This window comes from Empidonax traillii, unplaced genomic scaffold (assembly GCF_003031625.1).
Source record: "Empidonax traillii isolate 1590-97213 ecotype Southwest subspecies unplaced genomic scaffold, ASM303162v1 scaffold106:size2091409, whole genome shotgun sequence".
NCBI classification, from domain to species: Eukaryota; Metazoa; Chordata; class Aves; order Passeriformes; family Tyrannidae; genus Empidonax; species Empidonax traillii.
The window spans coordinates 889,012-916,193 of record NW_020955299.1 but is presented as its reverse complement, the minus strand read 5'-3'; the positions used below and the strand labels follow the sequence as shown (position 1 = coordinate 916,193).

Here is a 27,182-nt window from a genome sequence, read left to right as displayed (position 1 = left end):
TGAAAACTTACCCATTTTTATTTTTTAAAGAAAAATATTCTTCTTTAAACACAAAGCATGAACTAAAAACCTCTGAGGAACAGCTTCCCCTTCCTTGGAGCACGTTTAACTAAACTGTACAGTGATAGAGCTCCCCAAAGAAGGATACACACATAACATACAGTCTTTCACAGGAAATAAGGTTTAGGACTTGAAATTGTCCTCCTCACCCTCTCTAGATACCCATTCAGTCCAAAAGTACTCTGTACCTTACTCCCACCACAGGACACAGTGACGATAATTTCTGGATGCAGAAAAGAAAAAAAAAAAAAAAAAGTTGGCCAAATTGGCCCTTTCTAGCCTTTTAACAAATGTCTGTGAGAGAGGTTAAGACCATCGTTATTTCCAGGAATGGTGCTTGGAAGAAAAGATATAGCAGCATCCACAGGCAACACAAGCCCTTCATTCCAGCTGCCCTGTTTTAAGGAACCCAGCCAGTTCAGCAGTGTTTTACAGATGTTCCCATCACCCAAGAAAATGGAGTGGGAATCCAACATTCACAGGCCAAATCTGTTGCTTGAACAGCCTAAAATTCAGTGAATCTGGCCAACACGTGCCAGTTCTTTCCCCCCCCACCCCCCCGAGTGACCAGCTTAATGTCTAAAATTTTATGTAAAAAGATAAACAACTCCTTCTTCCAATCCCCTCTATCCCATGAAATAGATATGTGCATAATATTTGTCACATCTGCCAAACTACCCAGACTGTGGAACTGGAACCAAACTCTAAAATCCAAATTCTTTCTAAGTCGGAACAGCAAAATCATCTACAGTATCTGCAAGGTCTCAGAACATGCCTAACAAGCTCATATCCAAAGAAAAAGTACCTGGGCATTTCCAGTGGAAGGTAGGAAATGGAAAAGGCCTGGAAATAGAGCTCATTTATACTCCACCTGATCGTTAACTGTTGGTATTATTAAGTAATGCTCACACCTTTATCAGACCATTTTGTAAAGATCTTTTCCATTCCACTCCAACAACTTTTGCAGTAGGAAAAAGATTAGAAAAATAAAATCTCCCCCCTGACCAACGCTGTACGAAGATCAACACCACCAGTCACGAAGACTTTTACAGGGGGACCAGATCAACTTTTGTTTCCTCCAAACCAGCTTCATATAGAAAAGAGCAGCAAGATAGACACAGTATCTACGAGCTAGATTAAGGCCAACAATATAAAGACAAAACACGGGCTCAGGTCTTTTGAAATGAAGAAACCCTCCAAATGTTTTTATACACCTGCACACACACACACACACACACACACACACACACTCACACTCACACACACTCGTGGATTCTTCAAGCAAAGGCTTCACAACTGTGAGAGCACCACTGGAGAGTGTTCTAGCACCAGAACGAAAAACTTGGTTGTCTTCCCTCTTCAGCAATAAAATCCAAAGTCTTTATATTGCTTTGGGCAAGGTCACCAAACCCCCCTCCAGGAACAGTTTCAGCCCATCCGCGCAGGGACGGGTCAGAGCGTTCCTGTTCCGGAGCAGGGGTGGGAAGAGGCGTGTTGAGACGCTGCAGCTCCTTGGTTGCTGGAAGGGAGGAGAAGGTTTCTATTGCAGTCTGGTCGACACCGAGAGCAACTTGGATCCAGGTGGGTGTGATGGCAAAGCCCAGCGCAGGTGGGCTGGGAGGCGAAGGTGGGACGTTTGCATACGTGGAGTCACAGTGCGCATCTGTCGGTGTGACAGAGACAAGCAAAGCCACTTTTCAGTATTTTCTGGCAGCTCGTCTCTGTGCAGGAGGCCCCTCAGGCAGGACAAGGATCCATGAGTGGGATGTCACACACTGCACCAGGACACCACGAAACCCCAAGAGCAGAGGTTCAAATAGGAGCTTGGAAGTCGGTGTGCTAGCATCTTGCCTATACACATGCTCAAGTGAGCCTGCAGAAGTCTATAGAAGGGGGCAAAAATCTCTTTACAGCAAAGTTATGGGGTCCAGTTCGGCTACAAGGAACAATTCATGCAAGTTACAATAGACTCAATCATCAACCCACAGCACATCTCCCTGCTGCAGGTCTGTGCTGGCTCTAGGCCTTTGTGTGGGAGGTGCTGCCCTGCAAGCCCTTCAGCAGCTCCCTGAGGGGGCTGGGAGAGATGCAGAGTCAGGAGTGGCATCTCCTCAGCCTCTCACATCAGCACGAGTGGGTGAGGTCTGTCCTCCAACCGTTGCCACGCGGAGCAGGAGGAGCAGACTGCCCTAGAGGGAGGGTGGGAGCAGCAGCTGGCAGTGAGGCTGCTGAAACTATGCAGGGAGAGGGGGAAAAGACAAAGGGAGACTTCAGTTTTTCAGTGCTCGAATCAGCAGCAGTAAAGCCCCACTGAAGGTGTCATATGCATGCTGATTAGAGCCTGGCTATCACCCCAATGACGGACTAAGAGAGGTTGTGGTGGGGACTTGATTAAAACAAGAAAAGAAATCAGGTGAAAGGAAGGTGTGAATTCCAGGTTCAGAGCAGAGTGGTCAGCACTGATACACTTTGTTCTCTGCACATGCAAGAGCACACGAGAGGGAACGGCAGCAAACTGAAAGGGAGGGAAAGACACGGTAAGCCCAACACTAATTCAAGATGCAAACACAGGACAGTGGGGTGGGGGAGAGGAATATGAGGTAAAGGAGCCCAAAGGAAGAGACAATAGAAAAACTCTTAATAGAGCAAGTCCTGCTTCAGGAAATACACAGCTAATGCCAGTCAGCTCTCTTTTCACCAGGTATTCTTGACACACTGGTAAATCTTCTCTTTGCACTTGGTATTTAGAAATCAAAACACCAAGACTTTTGGTTTTTTTTTTTTCCCTTAGGATGCACTAAATGATTTTGAGTGTTCAGCACAATATTCTAAACGGCCCCTGAATTCCAAGCAATGCTGAAGACTCACCCAAAAGCAGAAATGCCAAACGATAAACTGCTTTTAGAAATCAAGGGCTGCTCCCCCTGGGTTGGAAATGGAGAATCTATGCAGAAGGTTGAACTGTACAGGTTTGGCATTTTTCACCAAAAGCACCTGGGCACTTAACTGAGAAATATCTGAAACAGTCACTCAGCAAATCCCAACACCAGAGTGAGGCATCAGGTTTGTGGATAGATGTGTACAATCAGACAGCCTCTCACCCAGCTCTGACAGAACAGGTTTGTGCGATTTACAGCAAGAACAAGCTCTGCCACTCGCTGCTCCAGGGAAAAGCCCAGCAGAGCTGGGACTTTGAGCCCCTTGACTGGGGTGCAAATCACAGCGGGACCCTTTCTTCTTCCAGACTTCACTGGAACAGAATTAACGCCTCCTGGGCAAAGGAAAGCACATCCTGGATCTGCTTCAGCCCTCCAGGATGTCTGTGTGGGGGCTGTGCAGCACAGTGTGGCTGCAGGGATGGGCAGACAACAGGTGCTGAGAACCAGCATGACCAGAAGGGGAGCTGGTCAAAGTGGCCTCAGGGCCAGGTCCAGGTGGAAGCACATGGACATCTAAGATGCAAGAACATGACAGAGCAGCCAAGGTCACCCACGTGCTTAGGCAAGCTTAAGGCAACTAAAGAAAATTCACTGATAGTTTAGAGGAGAGTGCCAAAGGGAAGAGAGAAGAGGAACCAGCGAGCAGAGGCTGGGGATGCTGCTACAGTAGCCAAAGACCAGCACCAGCTACTAAGCCATCCCTCTCCTTCAGCTCATTTGCTCTAATTCTCCTCATTTTACCAGCACCATCAGCACGAGGTCAATATGTCAGAAAGAAGAGCTGGGATAAGTTCCTAAAAATGCAGCTCACGCATTTTCAGGCTCGTGTCTCAGGTCAGTTGTTCCGAAATAAAAGTGTGTGGGCCGTTCTAACAGGCCTCCTGCTTTGAACTGGAGCTTGGTGGGAGTTCTGCCTGCCACCTCCGGGGGCAAGCCTGGGGTGTGTTCTACCTGGAAGTGATGGAAGCAGCTACCCAGGTTCCTTGTCATGAGTGTCGAGTGTACAGCAGTCCTTTAAAAACCAGCATGCACCAGTGGCATGGCCATTAGACGTGAAGCCATGGTTGGATTCTTGTTGTCTCCTCAGGACCAGGTGGACCCGGAAGGAAAGGGAGTGTTGGCACAAATCAGCGCAGGCTCCTGTAGACGTAGGCTGAGGTGAACACAGCATTGAGGGTCAGGCTCACAGCCAGCAGGCCCCGCAGAGCAGAGGTACCAAAGTGACCTTGGAGGAGGGGAACACACAGGGGAAAAAAGGGAATGGCAGAAAGAGGCATTAAAGAACTGATGGGAACAGTGAACATAGGCTGTAATGCTTCTCTCTCTTTGCCCAGAAGTTACTGAAGCAGTTTTCTTGTCAGGAAAGATTCCTCTGCTCTCTTTGGTTCTATTTTCAATCTCACCGCTGTTCTTGACACCTGCACCCCACCCCTTGTCCTCTGTCTCAGTTTAGCACTGTCAGTGTTCTGCAGACAGGCCAAAGAACAGGAACAGCCTTGTTAAGGTCTTAGAATAGCAGGCACAAGTTCCATTTTGCTACTACTTATTTATGTGATCTCAAGATCAGGTCACTGCAGCACAGGGAAGATCTCAGTTACCCTCACAGAAATGATTACACATGCATGAAACACTCACAGGACTTGCACTTACCCCTCCAGCCTGGCAAATCCTCCCCTTTGGTAGTTGTGTCTACCACACAGGTAGATGAGTGTGACGAGTGATCCTCCTTTTTGATGGAATTATCACTGCAAATGCTCCCTCCTTCCATAGCAGATCTCATATCTGCAAGGAGAAAGGATAGGAAAATTTGAAAAGGCACCAGTGGATGCCAAAAGTAGCAAAAGCTACCAGACTACAGCTAGACGTGAGTAATGGATGGTTGCTTGGTAAGATTAAGAAAGGACTGAGGAGAGGAACTGGAAGCAATAGGCAAATTTCACTGCTGTGCAGCAGAACTGCCTGCACGTGCCTCATACACTGCCCAGAGCAGCACCACCTCACTTGTGGCTAAAGGAGCTCTCCAAGCCAGGGAAAAGGCGGTGGCAGCAGCATTCCTGGGACACCACCAGGGAGAAAAGGACATCTGTCTGGGCGGCCAAGAGGCTCCTCAGCCCAGTGGATTCCTAAGGGAGCTTTGGTAGCCTACCACCACCACCACATGGGTTTCCCTTGAAGCCTTCCCATCTAACTGTGGCCTAGATGTTGCAGGGCTGTGCTTGCAAGCCAGCTCCTTCCTCCCAGAGCCCTCCCAGGAGCGCAGCAGGCTGCCAGCCTACCGGGCATTCCGCGCTCGCTGAGGCTCTTCCTCGGGAAGCTCGACAGCTCGGGGGCAAAGATGTTGCTGTCTGAGTGGGTGTGCTCCTCTGAGCTGGTTGGGGTGAGCAGGGCCTCATTCTGGGATGGGAACAGCAGCAGCTTCTGTCCTTTGAGGTTCAGGCGGGCAGGGCTGATGAGGGGCCGGCGGAACCGCAGGGATCCCGCGCTGGAAGTCACCGATCCGGCCACGGATGGTGCTGGGGAGGGGATGCGGGAGGGAGCACAGCTGCCAGACAGCAGGGAGAAGTGCTCTGAAATGAGACACCCCCAGAGAGGAAACCATGAGATTATCACCCAAATACAACAGGCACAGTTTGGTTTAACAGTTCTACAAGAGAAAGGAATGGGAGTTGCAAATGCCCAACGTATCTTGTGCTGAAATCCTTTATCTGAGTTCCCACACTGAAAAATATGGAGAAATCTGAGACGAGCTCAGAGCATGGTGCTAATGACACCAAGGTTGTGGGTTTGATCCTTGTATGGGCCATTTACTTAAAAGCTGGACTTTCTGATCCTTATGGGTTCCTTGCAACTCAGAGCATCCTGTGAAATTCCACATGCACTCCAGTACACTCAGGAATGACTCAGGAATTGGGTTATCAGGAGCCTGGTGAGCTTTCTCTTTGCTCCCTTGTGTCCATCCAGGAGAGCCTGCATTACACATTTTGCAGGTAAATGGATTGCTCTGGTACGTCCTTCAGAGGCTGGGGGGAAGGTGCACGGGGATGTGACCGCATTTCCAGTGGCACAAACAGCCAAGGGATCCACCTGGGTCAGAAGGGCATCAGACGGGTCGTGGGGACATGGGAGCAAAAGGGCAGAGCAGCCAGGGCAGCCAAATTAGCAGTTCCTGGGGCTGGGAAAGTGCAGCAAAAGAGCTGCCCTAGGAAGAATTGAAGTCTCCAATCAAAGCAGGCTCAACTCAGCTCCAAGCAGGGAAGGGCTCCTTGTTTTGTCTCACTGTGAGCTCTCTGGGGAAAAGGACATCTAGTACCTGATTTTAATGCAATCCCACTCTCAGCTGGGGCTCTCCCTGCAGCATTTCCAACAGCAAAGCTGACATTTTCACTGGGATGTGAGCAGGGAGGAAAGAATTCAACCACGTGTTTCAACCCACTCCCTGCAAATCCTGCAGACAGCTGCTCTGGCAGGCCCAGTGCAGTACCTGATGTGGGAGATTCCTTGGAGTGGGAGGACTGGGAGGCTGGTCGACTTCCACTGAATAAGTAGCCAGAATCTAAAAGCAAAAATGAAACAATCTGAACCCAGCTGGCTCAGCTGCTGGAGGTCTGTCCTTCAGAAATGCAACTGCATCATCTCACGAGGGGACAGGTGGGGAAATGCAGGCAGGAAAAATGTCCCTGTTTTCCTGCGTCGGCTCTATGCCAGCAGCAGAATAATCCACTTTTCCAGCTGCAGCAGAACAGCTCTGTCCAGGCTCTAAATTAGACATCCCTCCCCAAAATATCCAAAGCAGTGCATTTGCCAGTGGACTCTGGCACTGCAGAACTGGTTTATAATGATTTATCTAATGTTGCACAGGAGCAGATGGAAAACATGAAGGTGTGGATGCCTCACAGCCCATTTCCTTCTGACTGCACCGCTCCACTGCCTTTCCCACTGGGGCAGTTTCCTGCCCACTCACCTGCCCTGGCCAAGGAGGGGATGGTCCCCAGTGACAGGGCCCTGTTGAGACGTCCAGGGAGGGAGGATGAAGAAGTTCTGCGTGGGGACCTGAAGAGCTGCTGGTTTGTCAGGTGGAGGAGACTGGGTGGTGTTGGGACAAAGAGAGACGTGGCAGGTGAAGGGAAGGCTGTCCCGGTGCCGTTGGGAAAGAGAGTCATGGAATCCCCAGAGAGGTACCTGCAGAGGACACACATGACACACATTTAGCAAGGACAAGTTCCAGTCACTGCCTCCCTCAGTTGTTCTTGCATGAACAGTTGTTCTGTTACCAGCTTTGGACTGACTTTGCAGTGCAGGAGTGCAAGATGCAGAACGCTGAAGAGCTCCCAGGCACATTCCCACACTTTGGAACTGGGAAAGGAAGAACTGCTCAGCCTGACTTAAACTGTAGTGCACCGACCTGTCCCACAGCACAGGGTGGAAAAGACGGTGGAACAGCTTAGGGACTCAGGTGCAAACAGGCACAGTACCTTGGATCTCTCCTTGGATGAAAAAATTGCCTAGAGACCAGCAAAATGCTTTACAAAGTCCAGGTAAACATGGGATCAACCACAGAGCACATCTTATGTCTGCTGTGTGCACATGCCAACTGCATGCTTAGACATGTCGTGGCTGTGGGAAGCAAGTAGTTATGTATTACGTTTTTGTCCTTAGAAAGCAGAATCAACATCTTACCTCTGATGTCAATAGAGAGAAAAGGATTTATACTTCTGAGATGTACTAAAGGCTCACCACCCTCATTTTACAGATGGAAAAATCCTAAACTGAGGCCTAAACCACTACATTTAGTTTCCCTGCATGTCATAATTAGCCCCAAGTACGTCCTAGCACAGCCACTCCAGGGAGCTGTGCCCCTGCAGCTCCAGGAAGTGTCTGGCTTCCAGTGCTTAAAAACCAATCTCTACTACAGTGCCTGGAAAGAATTTAAATTGGAAATAATAATGGCAATTGTATTTCGAGGTCTGTGAGTTGTTTTCAATGGGTTCTTTCCAAGTGAAAGAGTGGAACTGCAGAACAGAGAGCGAGCAGCCTGAGAACACAAGAGGGGAGAGAACAGACAAAACATACCTGTTATTGATTTTTGAGTGCTAGAGACATAAACTGACTTCTATTCTCTGGTAAAATAACTGCATGAGAGGACTTTGTATTTTAATTGTTTTCACTGATAGCACTACCACAGTATCTCACACTCCACTGCTACATGTAAATAAAATACACAATTAATTTCTGACCCTGATTTCATCCCAGCTTTGCAGTGGTTTAAAATTTAAAAATCAACCTGAGCTGAACAATTTGCTAAAAGCTTACTCCTATTTTTACCTGCTTTCTATTCCTCCTTGCAATCATGTACTGATCTTAGTCCATGTGTACAGTTCAGTTGACTGTATCAGGAGGAGGCAGCTTTGGAGTCTCACCAGTGTTCTCAAGCCACCCAAACGAGCATCCCACAAAGGTTGCAGTGTTGAAAGTACAGCAATTTTGTACTATTTTTAACAATGGAATGAAAATACATGAAAGAAAGTCTAGCACAGGAATCAGATCTCTGAATGATCTCCTGCAAGATTTTTGGTTTGACAGAAACAGTAATAAAATTGTCAGAGAAATCACGATGAAGAACATATATTTTTAAATGGAGATACAATTAATCTGAAATATTTGGAGGCTTAATCTCACTTCTGATGGAAATAGATGAGAGCAGCAATGTGGCTTTTCTTCTGTCAGAGGAAAGTCAGGAGTAAATCAGAGCATGAAGGATATACATATCTCAGCCTTGTGCTGTGAGGTGATTTATGCACCTTCCATTCTGTCTCAGAGATTAAAGAGCTGGTGCAGCAATATCATGCTGTGCTAACACGTCCAGAAGAAGAGGTCTAAGAGCTAAGATTACAATTTAAAATATCTTACAAAACCATTTATCTGCTCCTACGAGGCAGACATAACAATCCTGACCGGCTCAATCAGGCTGAACAACATCTTGTGAGCAGGACTTGGATCTAACAGCAGCAAGGGACTCCTTAGTCCTGCAGCAGAAACTGCCCAACCTCTTCAGGTTCCAGGACCTGGGAAGGGTGTTGTGCTTCCCTTTAGTGCACTCACACACCCACATGTGCCCACCACACACACACACACACACACAGATGTGCCCACCTCAGCTTTGTAAGGGAAAAGGAGTGGGAAAGGGAGTTAAAAGTGCAGCTCAGGACTATGACATGAACCATGGGAGAAGGAGTGATACCTACCACTCGAAGGGCCAAATCAGAGCATCCCCTTGAACAATGCAGCTCTTTTGTCCTAACTTTGCACCTTCTGGGCTCAAGGACCCAAGGTTACACAGCTCCTTGCTGCAGCAGTTTTTCATTCAATGGGCTGGAAGATATTACAGTCATTTATCACCCATAACCACAATCTCTCTCTCTCACAATCCTGGGATTGTAACAGTTTGGGATCAGTCTTCCAAGGGCTTTGCTGCTCAACAGCCCCACTTCTCACCTCACCAAGTTAGTGCAGTCAGATCCTCGGGGCAGCTGAGGAATCATCTGCCTTGCACCATCCAGAAAAGGAGTTTTTCTGGTTAGCAAAGAGGAGCTGAAGAATTTTAAGCATAGCATACCAATGCCTTAGGATTGAATGGTGACCGAAGACTGGCTTATATATTGATCTGTTCTGAACAAACTCCTGCAAAGTGTTCAAAATCCTGTTCCCTTTCCCTGCACTCTCCTCCTTAAGTGTTTGCCACTGCCATGTCAAGAGGGCTGGATGCTGCTAAAAGCTGCCATGGGAATGTGCTTCGTGCCTGAGAAGGGGCAGCTGAACTAAAACTTCCTTCAGCAGCAGATGAAAAAAAGGTGAGGAGATCAAGAGGGTCATAAGGCAGGAAGCAACCACATCACAGCCTTGGAATGGAGCACTCTACAGCTGTGTCTTTGCTCCAAGCCATTTGTGAATGTGATAATAATGGATCTGGTAACAGTGGAAAAAAAGTAACAAAAAGGCTCTGGAGTCAGAGAGTTTGTGGAAATAGTCCGGGCCCGGAAGCCGTTTATTTCAGAACTCGATATCGTGAACATCAAAAATTGGGCATCTTAATTAGTGTTTACAATGATCACAGCGTTACTAGACAGTTGGGCACAACTCTGCTACACAGATACTTTAAAAATAAATAAATAGAAGGTTAAATAAGAGTATTACACGGTCTGGGACTGTACACGGTCCTGAAGAGACACCTCCTGCCAGCAGAGCCTCCCCTCCTCTGTCCCAACACCTCCCTCTTATCCAGAGACACCACCTGCGTGTGTGCCTATTTAATTCACATTTTAACCAGAGATGCTGCACCCTGGGACAGAGAGAGACATGGCAGGGCATGGGGCAGGTCAGACTACAGGGCTGGATGGACCCACTCCTGTGTCAGGGAATTCAGTCCATGAAGGAGGAAGGGAAGATGCAGCCACAGGCAGGCAGCTCGTGGTGTGTGCCCGGGTTCACCAGCCTGGGGCAGTCAGGGGATAAAATGTTAGCTTTGGACTTAATGTCCCATCCCAACTGAGCTGGGAGTTCTCCAGGTACAACTGCACCCTTTCCCCAGGCACAGTGGGTGCAGAACAGCTCCCTGTTACCCCACATTGCTGTGCCCTGACCAGGCACTGCTCTGCTCCACCTCCTCAGTCAGGGCCACAACCTGTGCCTACAGTCAAGAATCAGGAGTAAAGAGCAATCTATGAATAAAAAACAGGCACAGGGAGAAGGGAGAATGATGATTAAAAAGGGCACAGGTCTCGGACACATTAATATTTTGATATGTGACTTAGAGAGCTAGAAATTTTAGCTGTCACAAATAAGAGTTTTCTCCTATATGTTGTCCTGCTTTGGATGAAAAAGGAGGGTTAAACTGGAGCTGAAAACACTCCAGCTGCCAGGTCCTGCACTAACACCTTCTAGAGCACAGATTTGGCGTCAATTTTGCCCTCCCTCCTACAGGTGGCACAAAGGTCCTGTGTCTACACAAATCCAGACTCGTTGGCACGACAGAAATGTCCAGGGAACCTGTTCCTGTCTGTGCAACTCAACAGCTTTGGTCCCAGGTGAGGCTTTACAGGGGATAACTTCAGGACTGAGTACTGTCCCTCTCACAGGAGAGCATCTGCCACAGCTCAGAGTGGCCCCAAGGGTACTCACAGGTGACAACCTGGCAGGTTATATGTGACAGCACACATTTTCAGAAGCATCTCTTTGAAAACCAAAGCAAAGCCACACACCACAGCTCCCTGCTTTCAGGAGTGGAGTCAGTCTGAGCAACCATCTGGCTATTAGTTATATTAATTTTTATAAGAGCATAAATACTTTGTCCACATTACATCAATACATAGTTCCTACAGTATCTAAGCATGATTATTAGCTTCACATAATTTCAGAGTACTTGAAGAATATTCATCAAGCCAAAATGAAATGCCACGACACCGTTTTTATCCTCCCCTCGTGTCCTCACCCTTTGCCACACCCCAGCTCAGCTCACTGGGGCATGCAGAGCATAGGTGCAGGAAAGGAGGAGTTCATAGAACAGAAAAAATGAGATATAAATATAGTGTATTTCGAGGGGTAAAGGGCCACAAAGGCGTCAGTTTGCATGCACTGATGTCAATGAGGGCTTCAGAAGCAGCAGCAGAAGTGCTGACTTGGCTGCTAGTTCTGGGCCCTCCCTCAACCCCCTTAGAGTCTGCAGAGCTGCTCAGAAATTTAAGAGTGCAGCCCAAGTGCCCACTTATGCCCTGTCACCCTCACTAGGGGCAGATGAGGGACAGAAGCACTGGCCTGGCAGGCACACAGGCACTGCTGTCCCACGCTGCTTTCACCGCAGCAAAACAACACATCATTGTCACAGATCTTGCCCAGGGAAAGGCACTTAAAGAACCCACATCAGCCCCTTTATAAATCTGGCTCTGCTGGGCAGGGTACAAGATTTTGAGCTGGCAGATCAGCCACGACCACTGAGAGCCAGAGTCAGGCACTTGGGGATGGAGCAGATCTGATTTCAAGTGACACACAAACCTCACCACCTCAGCTCCATTCTGCTGTACCATCCTCTGCTCCAGGCACCAGCACGTGGGCACAGTGTGAAAAAGCAGCACCTTGAATTAGGGGCTTTTGGGCTAAAACCCTCTAATACTGTTAAGATGTTTGCACGCTCTGGCCTGCCTGGCTGGGAGAACCCTCAGGCTCCAGAGCTGCATCTGACAACCACAGGTTACCACAGTGTTCCTCTCTGGCCTGAAGGAAAGAGTCCAGCTAAGGGAAAACAAGGAGCTCAAAGCACCGATCAAGTGGTCCTGGATGCTTTTGTGCCAGCTGTGTTGATTGGCTACCAGCCCTTTGTTAGGTCTTGTCCCACCCAGCAGAAGGAAATGTGTTCCCCTGTGTGTGTGTCACACGAATAGCACCTCAGCTGCATGGGGAGGGAAGGGCTGTGCTCAGGGGATGGACCTGCACTGAAATACCTGAGCTGGGAGCATTTCCTTCTGCTGGATCCACTGGGGGGAAAGCAATCATGCAGTCAGGTGATATATCCAACTGCTGAGCTGTGTCCTCATTGAACCTCAGGGGAAAAATGCAGAGCACCTTCCATACAGAACCTACAGCGTGGCAGTGTCCAGAACAGTCTATTTTGCATTAAATCAGGGGTGGCATGAACAGTCTCAGGAAAGGCAGTGGTGATTTACCTACTTTTTTTTTTCCCCCCAGGAACAGTCCACAGTAAAATACTGCAAACTTACAACTGATCTTCTACAGGCCTCATTGTCTGACACACAGCTGGTACAGACTGAATGCTGCAGTTTATAAATCAGAACACCTCCGGAAAACCCCACTCTTCTCCTCCTTTCTTCCCTTTCTCCTAAAAGATCCATCTTCCTCTACCATCAGCAAGAGCATGAGAGACCAAGCATGTGAGAGAAGCAGAAAGGGAGGAGATTATCAGCATCAGAGTCTCTAAAAGACCAAAAATTCAACTGCTGCAAGTTTGGTTTTGAGGCTCTGAGGTTTTCTGTTGTTTTAAGAAGCAGCAGCACAGACATGCTGAGGCACAAAGAAGGGGGGATAATAAGCTGACACCTGAGTACAGACAAAAGCTTCTTTGGCATTAAAACTGAACCCCACTTCAGTATCTGTTATTTTGTTTCACCCATGACATTTTTTCAATTACAAGTCCAGAAGTTCTTCAATAAATCATGAACGAAGCACCACAGAGATCAGTTGTACAGCTTGACCACAAAACAAAGCAGCTTCCTGGTGTTCTGACATATAAATTAGTGCAACTTGTAAATATACTTCACTTGTATTAATCTGCATAAAGCGAAGACAAATGGATTTCTTGTGTTCAACTGCAGTTCACATATCTCCCAGATTAAAAGATTTTAAACTCAATGTAGAATTTGCACTTTGCTGTGCCAACAGAGCTAAAATACTCCCTAACAGGGTTATTCTGGCTTCACAGTGTAAATCCCCCTCCTTCCCACAGTTCTACCAACTGCCTGTTCCCAATATTGAGTTGCATCCTCCCCATCCCATCCCAGCACTGCACAGGGAAAAAGACAAGAGAAGAAGAGAAAAGAAAAGGAATAGTCAAACAACATAACAGAGATTGTTATATATCAGGGGTTCAAAGACGGGGCAAGGTTAAATTGAAAGAAAAAAAACCCCAAAGTGCTCCTAAAGAGATGGGAGGAAAACAGGAGACAGAAGGGCATGTTAAACAGCACACAGAGAAGCTTAACACAGCCTTGACTTTCAGCTCCTAAGAGCTAAACACCCCAAGAGGCTGCCAAGTATCTTCAGAAGCTGCCACTGAGAGATTCCTTGCTACTGGGCAAGAAAATTTGGACAGATTAATTTTGTTCTTATAAAAAAAGGGATAACTGCTGATAGAAATCAGGTATGACATTGCCCACAGTCTGTCAGCTGCTCACACCCCTCCTCCCGCCAGCAATCTCAACACATCCTTCAAACATGAGAGTTCTCCCATCACTGGGACACACCTGACAGGGGAGCAGCAAGAGCAACTTCCAATCCAAGCTGTGCAGTGAGGGCAGAAGAAAATCACAGCTAAACAGAAACATCAGTTATTTCCTACATTTGACTTTAGGAGGAAAAATTTAAAGTCCTGAAGCGGAAAAAAGGGAGGAAGAAAAAAATAAGTCTGGTTGTCTTATTTCACTTATTTCACAATAGCTCAGGGTTTTCTGTGCAGCTTTTTCAGAGAGTGGCAGAGCTGGCACTGGATTTGGTGCTCCTGCCCATCTCATCATGGCTTTGTCCACCACCTCACTTTGAACAGCAGATGGGCTGCAGAACAGTGGTGTTGGTTTTTTTAGGGCTTTTATCCTCTGCCACTTCCCATCCTTTCACGAGCTTATTACTTTCTGTCTTAACACTGCTCCCTGCTCCAAAAGGTACAGAGAAAAAAGGACTGCACTTTTAAGGAATGTTTCCTATTAAATCTCCTAACGGAGGGTAGGAAAGAGGCACCAGAGGGATTGTGAAAGCCTGACCCAGCACACTTCTGCTGGCTTTTTACTCTGCTTCGTCACGTGGCTTCCTGCAGTATTTACTTTGAAACAATTCTCTAAATTCAACCAAGTGCCCCTGCAGAAAATGGGAAAAATGGTTGTTATTATCATCATTTTGAAAGTCTGAGGCTGGAATAAGAAGCAACCTGTGACTGTGAGCTGGAAGATGAGCGTTTTGGGTCAGGATTGATAAGTGAGGGGAAGGTGGAAGATGGAACCAGACTTTGCAGGTGCTGGGTTCCTTTTGTGGCTAAGTAAGTAAACAACCCTAAGAGCAGGATCATTCACAAGCACCAGAATGGAGACAGGTGTTCTGTGAGCCTGGAGGTGGATATTTATCTGAAGGCACTGGAAAAACGTTCCAAAGGAGAGCCCAGAAGGGAAGCAGGTTTGTGTGGCCCCTTCCCTTGTTAAGTTACAGGCACACAGTCCTTCAGCCAGGAGCTGCACCTTCCCATGGCACACTCAGCCTGGCTTATTGTTAAAGAACCTCACAGTGTCACCTTTGTGCTTTCACAAGGATCACAGGTTGGAAGAACAGTAACTAAGAGAAGATATTTTGTTTCCTTTAAAAAAAGGCCTCTGATTTCCCCGGCATCTGCAGCATCCAGTAGTGTCTGAATTTCAGCAGGAGCTGCAGATACTTCACAGTGAGAGCTCCACTGATTATTTTAGAGTTTACACACTGGAAGATCACAACACCCAATTAATTTATATCAGACCATTAGTGTGGCAAGTTCCACTGCACTATTCAGAACAGAGGAAAAACAGCAGACCTGTAGCAGTGCTATTCCCTCTTGGAAGACCCAAATCCATCAGAGAGACTCAGTGGAGTGCCTTGCAAACAACAGTGCAGAATACTCAGCCTGCTGATCTAAAGAGGTCCCAGCAAGTCAACCCCATAAAAACCCAGGCAGCTGGAAGCTCCTTCCTCCCTCCCCACACAGTAACACCCAGCCATCCCAGCTTTCAGCAGAGGACTGCCAGGCACTCAGTTCCAAATCACCATTTCCAGACCCCTTTTTTTCAGCAGCATTAGCACCAGTGCCAGACTTCAAAAGAGAACCCTTCCAAGTTAACCCCAAAAATCCATCTCTGTTGCCATGCAGTCCCACAGCAGAGCTCCCACCCCTTCCTATAGCACATCCTTCCTATCTGTGTTCTCAGCAATAAACACTGATGAACAGTAAAAGCTGACCATGAGGTTGTTAGTCCCGTATTTTTTCTAAGGCTACAGGAGTGAAGGAACACGTGCATTTTTATCCAATTGTGCTTGTACACAGATGTTCCTCGGGGGGGTGGGGGTGGGTGGGTAACAAACCCAAAGAAAACTGGCACTGAAAGCAACAGCCACTGGTAGATCTGAAAATTTAGCCTCAGTCAGCTGAATACTTTCAGGTATTAAATCAAGACACCCTGAGCTACAATGACCTTGTAAAGCACCCTTTTGAATAAATTATTGGAGTCCCAGTCAACAGCACTTAAGGACACTTCTCCATTTAAAACAGGAGCCAGGAGAAGGGCAGAGCTAGAGGACATGCAGGTAAGTGATGCTACACAGTGGAAGGCAAGAAGAACCAGGTGATGGGCTGCGTGTGGTGCCCTCCTCGCATGCCTGGGCGTGTCACCACAGCACACGGCACAAGGACTCCAAATCCAGAGGCAAGTTCCCATCAGTTCCAAGTTAAAATGACCAGCACCATTAGAAAAGTGAAGGTGGCCTGGGCCCCATGGTGGATCAAGGCAGAGGGTTCCTCTGTGAGTGGCTAAGGATGGAGAGGCAGTGAGAAGAACTGGGAGGACAGGAGGAGCCCGAATCTCTTTGGCTGGAGGAGCAGAATGGGGAGGAGGCTGCATTCACGGAGCAGTTTGTGAGGCAGCTGCTGGAAGAACTGGCTTTGGGGAAGCTGGATATTTGCACTGCTGACGTAGGATGCAGGAGGAAGGGAGAATGGAGGCAGCAGGAGTAGCTTCCATGGCTAGCAGTGGAAGTGCTCCAAGCAGCTAGCACAGTGGTAAGCAAGAATGGGAAAAAAATAAAATATATATATATATATATAAAAAGGAAGAAGAGATCTTCACTGCTTATCTAATTAAAAAAAAAAAAAAAAGAAAAAAGGGAACAGAGGAAGGGAAATAAAAAGAGGAGAGAGAAGCACCAGTCGCAAAGAGTTCACAAGGCTTTTTTTGCTCCTTCCCCCAGGGTCACTGCTCTGGCTCTGACCTTCGGGGCCGGTATCTCCGCTGGCCCGTCGACTTCCGCGTGGCCACGGCCGCGGTGAATCCCACCAGGCAGCACAGGGACGTGGTGCCAAACTTGGCCGTGTCCAGCCAGCTGGGGGTTTCCATCTTCAGGTACCTCTCGGCTACGTGCAGGCTCATCACCACGAACCACAGCACGGAGGCGAAGGCGTCGATTCTCCGGAGTCTGCAATGGAAAAAAAAAACCAAATGAGTTTGAACACCAGTGAACTCCCTCGGTGCTGAGGAAGCAGAGGGAAGGTGGGGAAAAGGAGGGCAGGGTACATGGATTGAGCAGGTTATGTACTGCCCCTGACTAGGTGCAGCCCTGCCCATTGCTGTGTGTGAGCACCTGAGTAGATCAGCCCAATTTCCTCCCAGAGCTGCACAGGGAACTTTTCATTCACATTAATTCAAGTTTAAATTGAATGAGCCAAGGCACAGATCCAAAGCAAGCTCTGCTCTCTCCACCCAGCCTGCTGGCAAAGAGCTGTGCTACCCAGTACTACATCTACCATTCTGGCAGATGTTTATCCCTGGATCACTGAGTCAACACAGGACCAAAGGCCTCCAGTGCAACGCAGTTTTCCTTGAAGTGAACCAGGAGCCAAGTGCACACCCACCTGATCCTCCCAGCCAGGAACATGGCCAGCAGGCAGGTGAACAGCCCCAGCACAGCCACGGCCATCTGGTGATTCTTCCCATAAGCCCACACGGCGCTCAGGTTCTCCACCACGTGCTCCGGGAGCAGCTGGAGCAGCTCCCTCCATCCTGCCACCCTCACTGAGGTGTCATTGCCCACGTCTGCACGGGAGCCTGAGCCAGTCCTGTTCCGAAGGGGCGCTGGGCCAGAGGGGACGGGAGCAGGGACTGCTGTGCTGAGGGAGAAGGGGTCGCCTGACCCGTACAAGGCCATCAGAACCAGGAACGCACAGCTGAGGAAGGCCAGGAACCGCAGGAGGATCACCTGAGCTGGTGTGGTTATGGAAGCAGAGGAGGAGGACGAACATAAATTCTGCAGAGGAAGGGAGAAACACCTTGTCAGAAGCTGAAGGAACTGCAGCAAGGTTTTGAAACGGTGCTTTACGAAACGCCTCCAGACTGTATGGTTTACTGGACTGTTTGGCTCAGGTCCTTCCAAGTCTCTGTACTGGGCTGATACTACATGTAGACCAGCAAAGGGCAACTGCAGAGCCATGAGCAGAAGCCAAGGTCAGGCAGGGAGAATGTCATAATTCACTTCCCATCGTTCTTTTTTAATTTTTTCCCCTTGTATTCCACAGTTTCCTGCATTGCACTCCTAAATTGCCTTCCCTACCTCCCCTTCTCTCTACCTGTCCCACAATTTCCCTTCCACTCTGTTATTATTACACTAGACTTGCCTTCTGGCAACTGCCCTGAAAGGCACCAGCAGGAGGAAAACCTCAAACCAACCTCAGGAGCATCCGTGCCAACTACCCTGTACTCTTCTAAACTGCTGGTTTAGAAGCAGCTCCCAGCTCTGGGGAGCCCCAAAGGCTGCTGCCTTCCTTTCCCAGCAGGAATGGTATCCAGCTCTCTGCACGTGTCCCCTCACCTGGGCATAGGCCTTGTCCGTCTCACGGCGCTTGAAGTGGTGGCTGAGCAGCAGCGCGCGGAGCTGCCGGTTCTGGTGTTTGATGTAATACTCCACAGCAGCCTGGCACGGGCGGCACAGCTTGTAGGTCTGCTCCAGGTGGTGCTTGTACACCTCAATCTCCTCATCATACTTGCCCTGGTGAGAGAGCAGGAGAGGAAACGTGGGTGGGAACTGCAGGGCCCTCAGCAGCTATCGTGTTTGCTCCTGACAGGCTAAGCGTGACCCCGGTGTCCGGGGGAACAGGCCCCTGGAACCAAGCTGGAGGCCAGGCACACAACCAGCTTCACACACAGCTGACCCAGCCTCCATGACCCAGAAGAGACGAAAAAAAGCCTTGGAGAAGGCTGCTGTGGCCCAATTTCAGGATGTTGAATTTCTGTGGCCCTATTTTGCTGTCTTCGTTGAGACCTTATGAACTCAGCCCAGGAGGTGAGACAAGAAACTAAAACTGCTCTTCCCCTCCTCAAGTGAGGGGACACAAAATACCTGTTGCTCCACTGTGCTGGAGAAAGAGACAAGCTCCTTTCAAAAATCAGCCCCAAACTTGAAGGCTGTCCCTGTTTGGAGGCCTTAGTGAGATGAGCTCCACGAATCATTAATAACACCGGTAAAAACTGTCAGTAGGAATGTTTTTCAGTGTCACCACAGTGGACACATCACTTATCACAGAAGCTTCCAGGGCTCTTCCACCTCCCAGATCCTTGTACCAAAAACGTCAGCTGAAAGCATGCAGCTTCTCTGGAAGCAGGAAGGTGCATTGAGGCTGCCCAAAAGTTTGCTCCAGCAGTTCCAGAGGCTCCATCTTTTGGAATCAAGAAGGAATCTCATGGCAGAGACCAGGAACAGCAGCCTCATCCCTCACTGGAACAGGCCAGCAATGCTGCAAGAGGCCACTGCTGCCACTGGCACACTTATCCAACCACGCTGGATAACACAGTCCCACATTTCTCAGCTGGCACAGACACTGCAGGGCACTGAATGCCTAAAAAAGGGGCCAGAGGCTGGCAGTGCTTTGAGCAACTGGATAGGTCTGGCAAGAGGCAGGGACTAGAAATAAAGCTGAGAAAAGGGCACCAGCTGAAGATACTCTCATTAAGCATGATCAGATTTAATTCTCTGGGAGTCACCCTGATCAAACTCATTACAATTACACAAAGCAGACTGGATTAGGCAAAACCAGAGGAGGAACACGTCCCACTGCAGCACAGTCTAACCCCAAGGCTTGACAATGGTTGAAAGCTAAGGAGTGCAGCACTAAACTTTCTCTCTGTGAAACGTTGGGGAGGTATAAAACTGCGAAGCAGAAACTCCATTATCCCATCTTCCATGCATATTAAGTAATGGGAAAGCCAAGAAGTTGCTCAGCAGGAAATCCTATTGCTGTAACTGTAAAATCCCTTTGCCCTCCTGGGCACAGATGCCTAAGCAGGGAAATTATGTGGCTGCACAGGATTCCTCTCCCACTGCACTAATAATGCAGAGCTGCACAGGCAGGGCCTCAGGAAAAACAAAATCTGTTAAGGCTTCAAGATATCCAGTGGGCAGCTGTGCCTGCCAAATCCTGCAAGCTCGGCCATGGGAAGCACTGGAGCTGTTAGCTGATCTCAGCAATGTTTTGGGCTCCAGCTTCGACTCCCGGCACTCATCTAGAACAGGGCATTACATTCTGGCTCTGGAGCAGAATTAGGTAAATTTGCAGCACTAATCAGTAACCTTCTCTGCATGGAGAGTCACATGATGCTTCTGAAGACTATTGGAGCATCATTCCACAGTACCCTGAGAAATTGCTCTCTCTCCTGCTTTCAAAGCTGCAGGATGGAATTAAATCAAGCAGGAACAGCAGAGCCATGAACAGGAATGCCTTGGTCAAACACTCACCTCCTCCCTCGGTGAGAATGAAGCCAGCTGTTTGATTTTCATGGTTTGATGGTTGTTGCACTTCTTGCAGAGCAGAATTTGGCTGCTCACCCACTGCTGTGGTTTGGTGGGATCACAGTAAGTGGTGCCGCCCGACACAACGTGGTTTAGGTGCTCCATGTACTGGGCAGGGATGGGCTTGTTGTAGTCTCCATTCTGACAAAAAAAGCAGGAGGGGGAAGCAAACATTAGGTCATAAAATCAAAGCTGGGTTGGCAATAAGATTCCCTAAGCTCTGCCAGCAGCTTTAATTCCATGCATTCACTTACTGTAACAAAACAGATACGCAAGAAAAGAGACAAAACCCTTCAAATCTTCTGCCCACCTCCACTGCTCCACACACCTACTGCAAGCAGCTGGTGGCGAGATAGGTTTTGTTATTTAACAGAATACAGAACCAGAGGATAATAACACTGCACCTCCTGGAAGCCGTTGTACTGCTCACAGTTGGGGCAATCCCAGCAGTTGCGATTCCCGTAGGGCACCACCGTGTCCTGGTTGCAGAACCAGCAGTTCACCGTCACGTGCGTGGGCTTCTTCCTGCTGGGAGAGGAAACGTGTCAGGCACCAACACTGAGCTGGTGGACAGGAAAGCAACGGCTTTCAAACAGGGAAATGCAAGTGGGGCTGGAAAAACGATCAGCCTTTCCCATTCCGTGCACTTAATGAGTATCATTCACTTTGGCAACGAAAAGGTGGGTTGCCAAAGTAGAAATAAATTCTGTACTAATACCATGAACATGCGGAATTAACATTTTTCAGGGACACGTTTGGGGGTGCAAATCCTCTCCATAACCAGCAGTGTTATTTATATGAGAAGGGTGCTGTAGAGTAGCAAACAGAATTCCAGGAAAAGGAAGTCACGATCCACAAGGGCTGCCTATGATGGTGCTCAGAAACCCAGGAAATGGGCTCATGGTTACATGGTTATGTGTTTTGATAGAAAACTTTTCAAGAGTAAGGGTTATCACATTATCCCAAGGCTCAGGCACTGTAAACAGCTGTTTCTTCACAGCTTTAGATACAGAAAGAACTGAGGAAACAACCTGTCTTCCCTGAGAACGGAAGGGATAAAGACTAATGACCTTGATCCATGAGCACCTTGTTTTCTAAAGCAATCCTGTTAAAACAACAGCCAATACAGACAAACAGCTGTGACATGATCCTCAACACCACAGGCTGTGACAGATGTTTGAGCAAAGAACTGCAGTGGCCCGAGCCCTGGGCCTGCCTGCTAAAGAAGGTCTGTGTTTGTCTCGGAACTCGGGGCAGTCCCCACGAGGAGCTCCCTGGCAGGTCAAGGCAGCACAGCCCAGCTGTCTGGGCTTATCAGAACCAGTTCCAGTCCCACTTCCAAGGGAGGGCAGCTGCTCAGGGCCTGGCTATGGCAGCTATGCAGACAGATGGACCCAGCTGCTGCCAGCCCAGCTCCACCAAGTCATTAATCTGTGCGGCTCCACTGCAGCGGCAGAGAAAGCAACGGAGCAGGGGGGCTCATGGAGGGACTGGGAAGCAACGAACAGGAGTCCAAACGCTCCCAAATTGAGAGCAACTTCCCTTCTTCCTGCTCTAGGAAAGGGTCTCTGCTGCTGCAAAATTCCACAGCAAAACAGCTTCTGAAAACTGCAGAAGTGTTGTCTGGCACCCTGCAACCAAAGGGGCAGCTGGGTCTTCCCCTCTCTCTCAGCCATCACCTCTGTAGTTGGATGGCCACAATGAACATTCTTCCTCCCTCCCATTTCCACAGACCCTGCCTTGAAACTTGGTTCATAGAACATCCAACTCTCAGGCAGTGCCTGCCCTTCCTGTTTAGGTGCTAACAGTGAGATGAAGCTCGCAATGAAGCGCTGAAACTCCACAGTGCATTGAGGATTCCCTGCCAGATGCTGAAAGAAAATGGCTGGAGCTACTTGGGTGACAGATTCTCATCCCAAAAATAGATGCAAACACCCACACCCCTCCTAAAATGAATATTCCCTGCTCAACTTTCTTCATTGCCAAGGGGGCTCAAAACAGTAACTGATGCGAGTTAAAAATACCACTGCTGAAACGAAGAGGTAAAAAAAAAAGAAAAAAGAGTTTAAAGCAGACAAATCTAGGTCGTTAGTTTGAGTTATCCATGAGCTCCCACTGCCCAAATGCCAAGGAAACCACTTGTCAAAACAGCCACGAGAAGGATGGACAGCAACACCTGTTGGCACTGGTTTCATCTCACTATCCCAGGGGGGTAAAAGCTGTGCAAGCATAACATGCAGGGTTCTTTAACCACCAAAATACAAACCCTAGTGCTCCTTGAGCCCAGACTTCACAGCAAGCACAGTCTGATCTCCACCCACTGAGGGAGATTATTGCACAGGTCCCAGGTACTGTGGAACATGCCACAATCTCATCTCCATGACACTGTTCTCAATCCTCTGGCACCCATGGAAATTAGACACACCACACTTCAGCCCCTCCCCACCCCCAGTGTCCTCCATGACAGGACAGAGGAGGTGGAAGCACCGATTTCCAGCAAAAAAAAAAAAAAAAAAAAAAAAAAAGAATCAATGCCAAACCCTACCCAAGAACTTGCTAATACAAGAGACCAAATCCTCAGCAGACTCCAGACCCTCCCACCTTTTTCCAAACAGGATTCCCCTTCTCACTCTTGAGGCTGAGGAAGTGCTGGAAGGATTAAACAGCAGCACTTCATTCTCACAATGTATGCAAAAGAAATGGCTAAGTCCTGGATTATTTAGGATAAGAGGCAATAATCCTTCCTTTTGTGAACCTATGAACTGTTGCCATAGAAATAGGTGCAAAAAATCCCAGGTTCCCACTCTGCTGGATGCAGAAAGAAGAACGAGGGGGAAAAAAGGTCATTTTAAGCAAGAACACGTAGGTGGGGTACAAGTTTTCTAGTAATTGGGTAGGACTTTAAAAGCAAAAAACAAGTACTGCATTTGGAAAGGCTCTCCAATACAGATTTAATGAGTTTGGAGCTATATTTACCTTGACTGAATTCAGGCAGCAGCTGAAGGCAATAAGCTACAGCACACACTGCTGCTGGAGTCACACCCCAGGCCGAGACAGACAATGCAAAACTGAGCACTTACACAGTGCTCAGTGCCTTGCAAAACACCGGGCAAATCATCCCCGAGGAGTTTACACTGTACCACTGGATTAACTCGAACCAGCTTCACTGGGACAGAGAACCTCCAGCATCAAGAGGTGACTGAATTACCAACAGCAGAGGGAGATTCCACTCCCGGCTCACCTGCTGTGCCAGCTCCGTGCGGAACCCGCACACACAAACAAGCTCGACAAAATTCCCAGGATAAGTTATTCTGCAGGTAAGAAGATATTTGCTTAAGACAACAGCAAGGGGAAAACACCTGCAGTAAACTCACTTAGGGGACCAACACCTAAATGTCTGACAGTGCCCAGATAACACAGGATGTTCCTTTGTGAGAGGCCTTCATTTTGCTCACAAAAATCAGGTTGCAGCTCTGCAGATCCCGTTGACAGACACTGTTTAGCAACTACTTTGTGTCTGTCATGTAATATAAGAGGACCTCAGGTTCCTTCCAACTCCCAGCCCTCTTCACTATTCCTCACTTATACACATATTCAAAGCCACGCTTTTAATGGATTGCCAGAAGAACAGTCTGATAACTGATAAATGCTGATAATAATAAACTGGATCTATGAATATTAATATATTTAATGTATAAATATTTATAAATATTTACATCTATTTCCTCCTCCCCCTTACTACTAGGTCAGAAGACGACGATGTTTGGTTTTCCATATTTAAAAGAAATCACCGGTGGATGAGCAGTTCTTTGGGGGGGGGTTATCCTCATCCTCTCCCAAGGATTAGAATTAAAACCCAATTCTCCATAAAAAGTACTTAAAGCAGCACTCTTCATTCTGGCACAACTGGATTACAAAGCAATTATAGAAATGGCTATGCCAGCAAATCTGAAGGGAAGACACGCCAGGAAGAGGAGCTGATTTGCACAGATCAGCCCCAGGCACAGACCCAGCTATGGCACAGCCCAGCTCACCATCAGGGAAGCTCCTGGGTATTTCCAGGTTGTGCCCATGTCCATCACCTGCCAATAAAGGGGTCTGTCAGTGCAGACCCCCCATTTTCCAGTACAAGAAAAACACATCTATTTAAATTCCAGCAGGCAAATGCTGTCACACGTTTGCTCACAATCAGCAGTTGTGGACAGGGTTGAAGATTTAACCAGAAGATCAGATTTCTAGTACAGTGTCATAGGTTACAATGCACTCTCTCCTCTCACAAAACCCTCATAAGTGTCCTCTCAAGAGGGAATAAGGTGCCCAGTGGACCTAGGCAGGGACACAGACCCACAGTCTGTGGGCTTGTCCCCCTCAAGGGCTGCCAGAACTGTGAAACTGCAGCTTTAGTAACTTGGAACACTCTGGAGAACACTGGCCACAGGTCAGGATGCTCCAGGAAAGGTGCCTCTTTTTGCCACTGCAGTACCCATGACAAGCTTCCCAAGGAAATGCTGCTACAGCTGCTGGTCTGAACTCAGCACCCCAACTGACAAACAGCCAGCCAGGCTGTGATCTCAAAGAAAGACCACCAAACATCCCAGAGTTTTTCTATCTGGCCCAAATTCACACAGATTAAGGAGTTCCTGTACATATGTGGACATCAAATCTTTTACTTCCTTGATTCAAAAAGCAAAGGTAGCACCATATCTGTGTTTGACATCGTGTCTGTGTCCCTGATAAAGCTGTCCTCCTGGATGACTATGGAAGATTAATTTCTGAGGCAGAGTAAGAAATCAGGTAATATCAGACCATTACCAAGAAATACAAACACGTACCCCCAAAGAATTATCAAGGTCGCCTCCTGAAAGAATTTACCAGCAGTCTTCAAGGAAGAAATGCTTTCCATTCCAGAGACCTTTTGATGAACTTGAGCAAAACAAATCCAATCTCCTCCCTCAAAAGGCATGTTAGCCTCAACTGGGTCAAAGAAACGCTGCCTGCTTCGCTGGGATTGCTTCAGGCCACCAGGATTTCTTGGCTACCCTAAATATGTCATAGAAATGCCAAGTCCTGGATATGGGTTAATGTACCACTGATCATTTATATGGTTACACAGACAGCAAAGGCTTTAGAGCAAACTTTAAGCATCATATTGTTGATGTAGAAATATGCTTCTACTGCTAAGTGTAAACTTGAAGTGAAGCTTAACACAGGGAGCCCTTGGGGCTGCCTTTTCTCCGAGAGAGGCACTCAGCAGATGAGCAGACTGCTGTCTGTAGCTATAAAGACTAAAGTGCCTCGTATTCCACACATCCCTGCACTCCTGTCACGCTAGGCTAGATTAGAATCTGTCAAATTAAAGCTTTGCTCCTTTTATGAGATCTGTATCCTGACATGCCTCCTGATGCTTTTCAAGCCTGCTTTCCAACTGGTCTGAATTTGTCCTAAAGCGTCCTGTGCAATCAAGAAAACAAGTAACCAAAGAATTTTGCTCCACAATCAAGAATTTTGACTTCTATGGAATCCCCCCGAGTTCTAGCACTGTGCTAAGAGTGATGTGATTTTGCAGCCCCGTTCCCCATGAAATCCTGCCTTCAGCCTTCATCAATCAGCACGGGAAGCAGGATTTTATCTTTCCCTGCCTCAAACACATCAGAAAAAAAGGGGGAGACACCCGACCCCTGAGAGCCTCTGTCCCTGCATCCTCACATCTCTCCTGATGCTTTTCAAGCCTGCTTTCCCACTAATCTGAATGCATTCTAAAGTCAGGAACAAGAAAACAAGGAACCAAAGGACTTTGCTCCCTAATCAATCATTTTGACTTCTATGGAATCCCCCCCGCGTTCTAGCACAGTGCTAAGAGCGCTGTTCCAGCAATCCTGCCTTCAGCCCTCACCAACTACCACGGCAAGCAGGATCTTCCCTTTCCCTGCCTCAAACGCGTCAAAAAAAAAAAAAAAAAAAAAAAGGGGGAGACCCCTACCCCTGGGAGCCCGTGTCCCCCGCGGTGTGAGGGCAGCGAGCCGCGTACTCACCGCTCCCCCCGCGGCGCCTCCGGGATGCTCAGCCCGGCACACACAAAAGCCATTCCGGGGGACACGGCAAGAACAGATCCAGCCATTCGCCCACACCCTGACAACGCCGGGGGGGACTTTCCCCGAGCGTTCTCCTCGGGGACGGACCCGGACCCTGGCCAGGCGCACCCGCGGTGTCCCCACACACACACCCGCGGTGTCCCCACACCCAGCGGGCCCCGCGTGGCGCCTTCCCGCCGCCGCGGGCCGCACATCCCGCCATGTCCCTCCCTCCCTCCCTTCATTCCCTCCTTCCCTTCCCATACCCTCACTCCTCCTCCCTCCCTCCCTCCCTGCCGGCCGTACCTCCGCGCGAAGCGGTAGAGCAGCAGCCCCGCGGCCGCGGCGCACACGGTGGCGCCCAGCCCGGCTCCCTCCATGCCGGCCCCGGCCCCGACCCGGCGGCGCTGGCGCTGCTTTGTACGCGGCGCGGCCGCCCCCCCGTCCCGCCCCTCGCTCGGCGGCGGGGGCGGCGCGTGACTCACGGAAAGGCCGGAGTCGTGCGGCGGGGCCGCCGTGAGTCAGCGCCGCCGAAAAAAGGCCGAGATCGTGGCGGCGGGGGCGGCCCCACGGGCCCCCCGGCGCTGCCCCGGCCCCGTGCGGGGGCTGGCGGCGAGGGGAGGTCGTGCCTGGCCCCCGCCGTGCCTGGCCCCGCGCCCGCCGCGCTCGGGAGGCGCAGGGGGTTCGGGGGGGGAGTTGTTGGCTTGAACTAAATTTAGACGCGGCGCTTTCTCTGTGCTAGAGAGGGACAGGCCGGGCGTCC

The 27,182-nt window shown here is 48.9% G+C and overlaps 1 protein-coding gene across 3 annotated transcripts; it reads right to left on the bottom strand.

The window, feature by feature from the left end:
* On the bottom strand, positions 1-26,843 carry TMEM201 (transmembrane protein 201). 3 transcript variants are annotated; one of them, XM_027882483.1, is made up of 11 exons: positions 26,726-26,843; positions 20,753-20,873; positions 20,295-20,489; positions 18,375-18,551; positions 17,422-17,813; positions 16,782-16,985; positions 6,961-7,178; positions 6,481-6,552; positions 5,276-5,566; positions 4,650-4,781; positions 1-4,224 (listed from the first exon to the last, which is right to left on the bottom strand). In XM_027882483.1, exons 1-11 carry the CDS (start codon positions 26,797-26,799, stop codon positions 4,127-4,129), a joined length of 1,974 nt encoding a protein of 657 aa, XP_027738284.1. In that variant the 5' UTR covers positions 26,800-26,843; the 3' UTR covers positions 1-4,126. The 3 variants fall into 3 exon arrangements, with proteins under 3 accessions (XP_027738284.1, XP_027738283.1, XP_027738285.1); XM_027882482.1 differs by having other exon boundaries at positions 20,753-20,876; positions 26,726-26,828; XM_027882484.1 differs by lacking the exon at positions 26,726-26,843 and adding an exon at positions 26,381-26,454.
* Between the last annotated feature and the right edge of the window lie 339 nt (positions 26,844-27,182).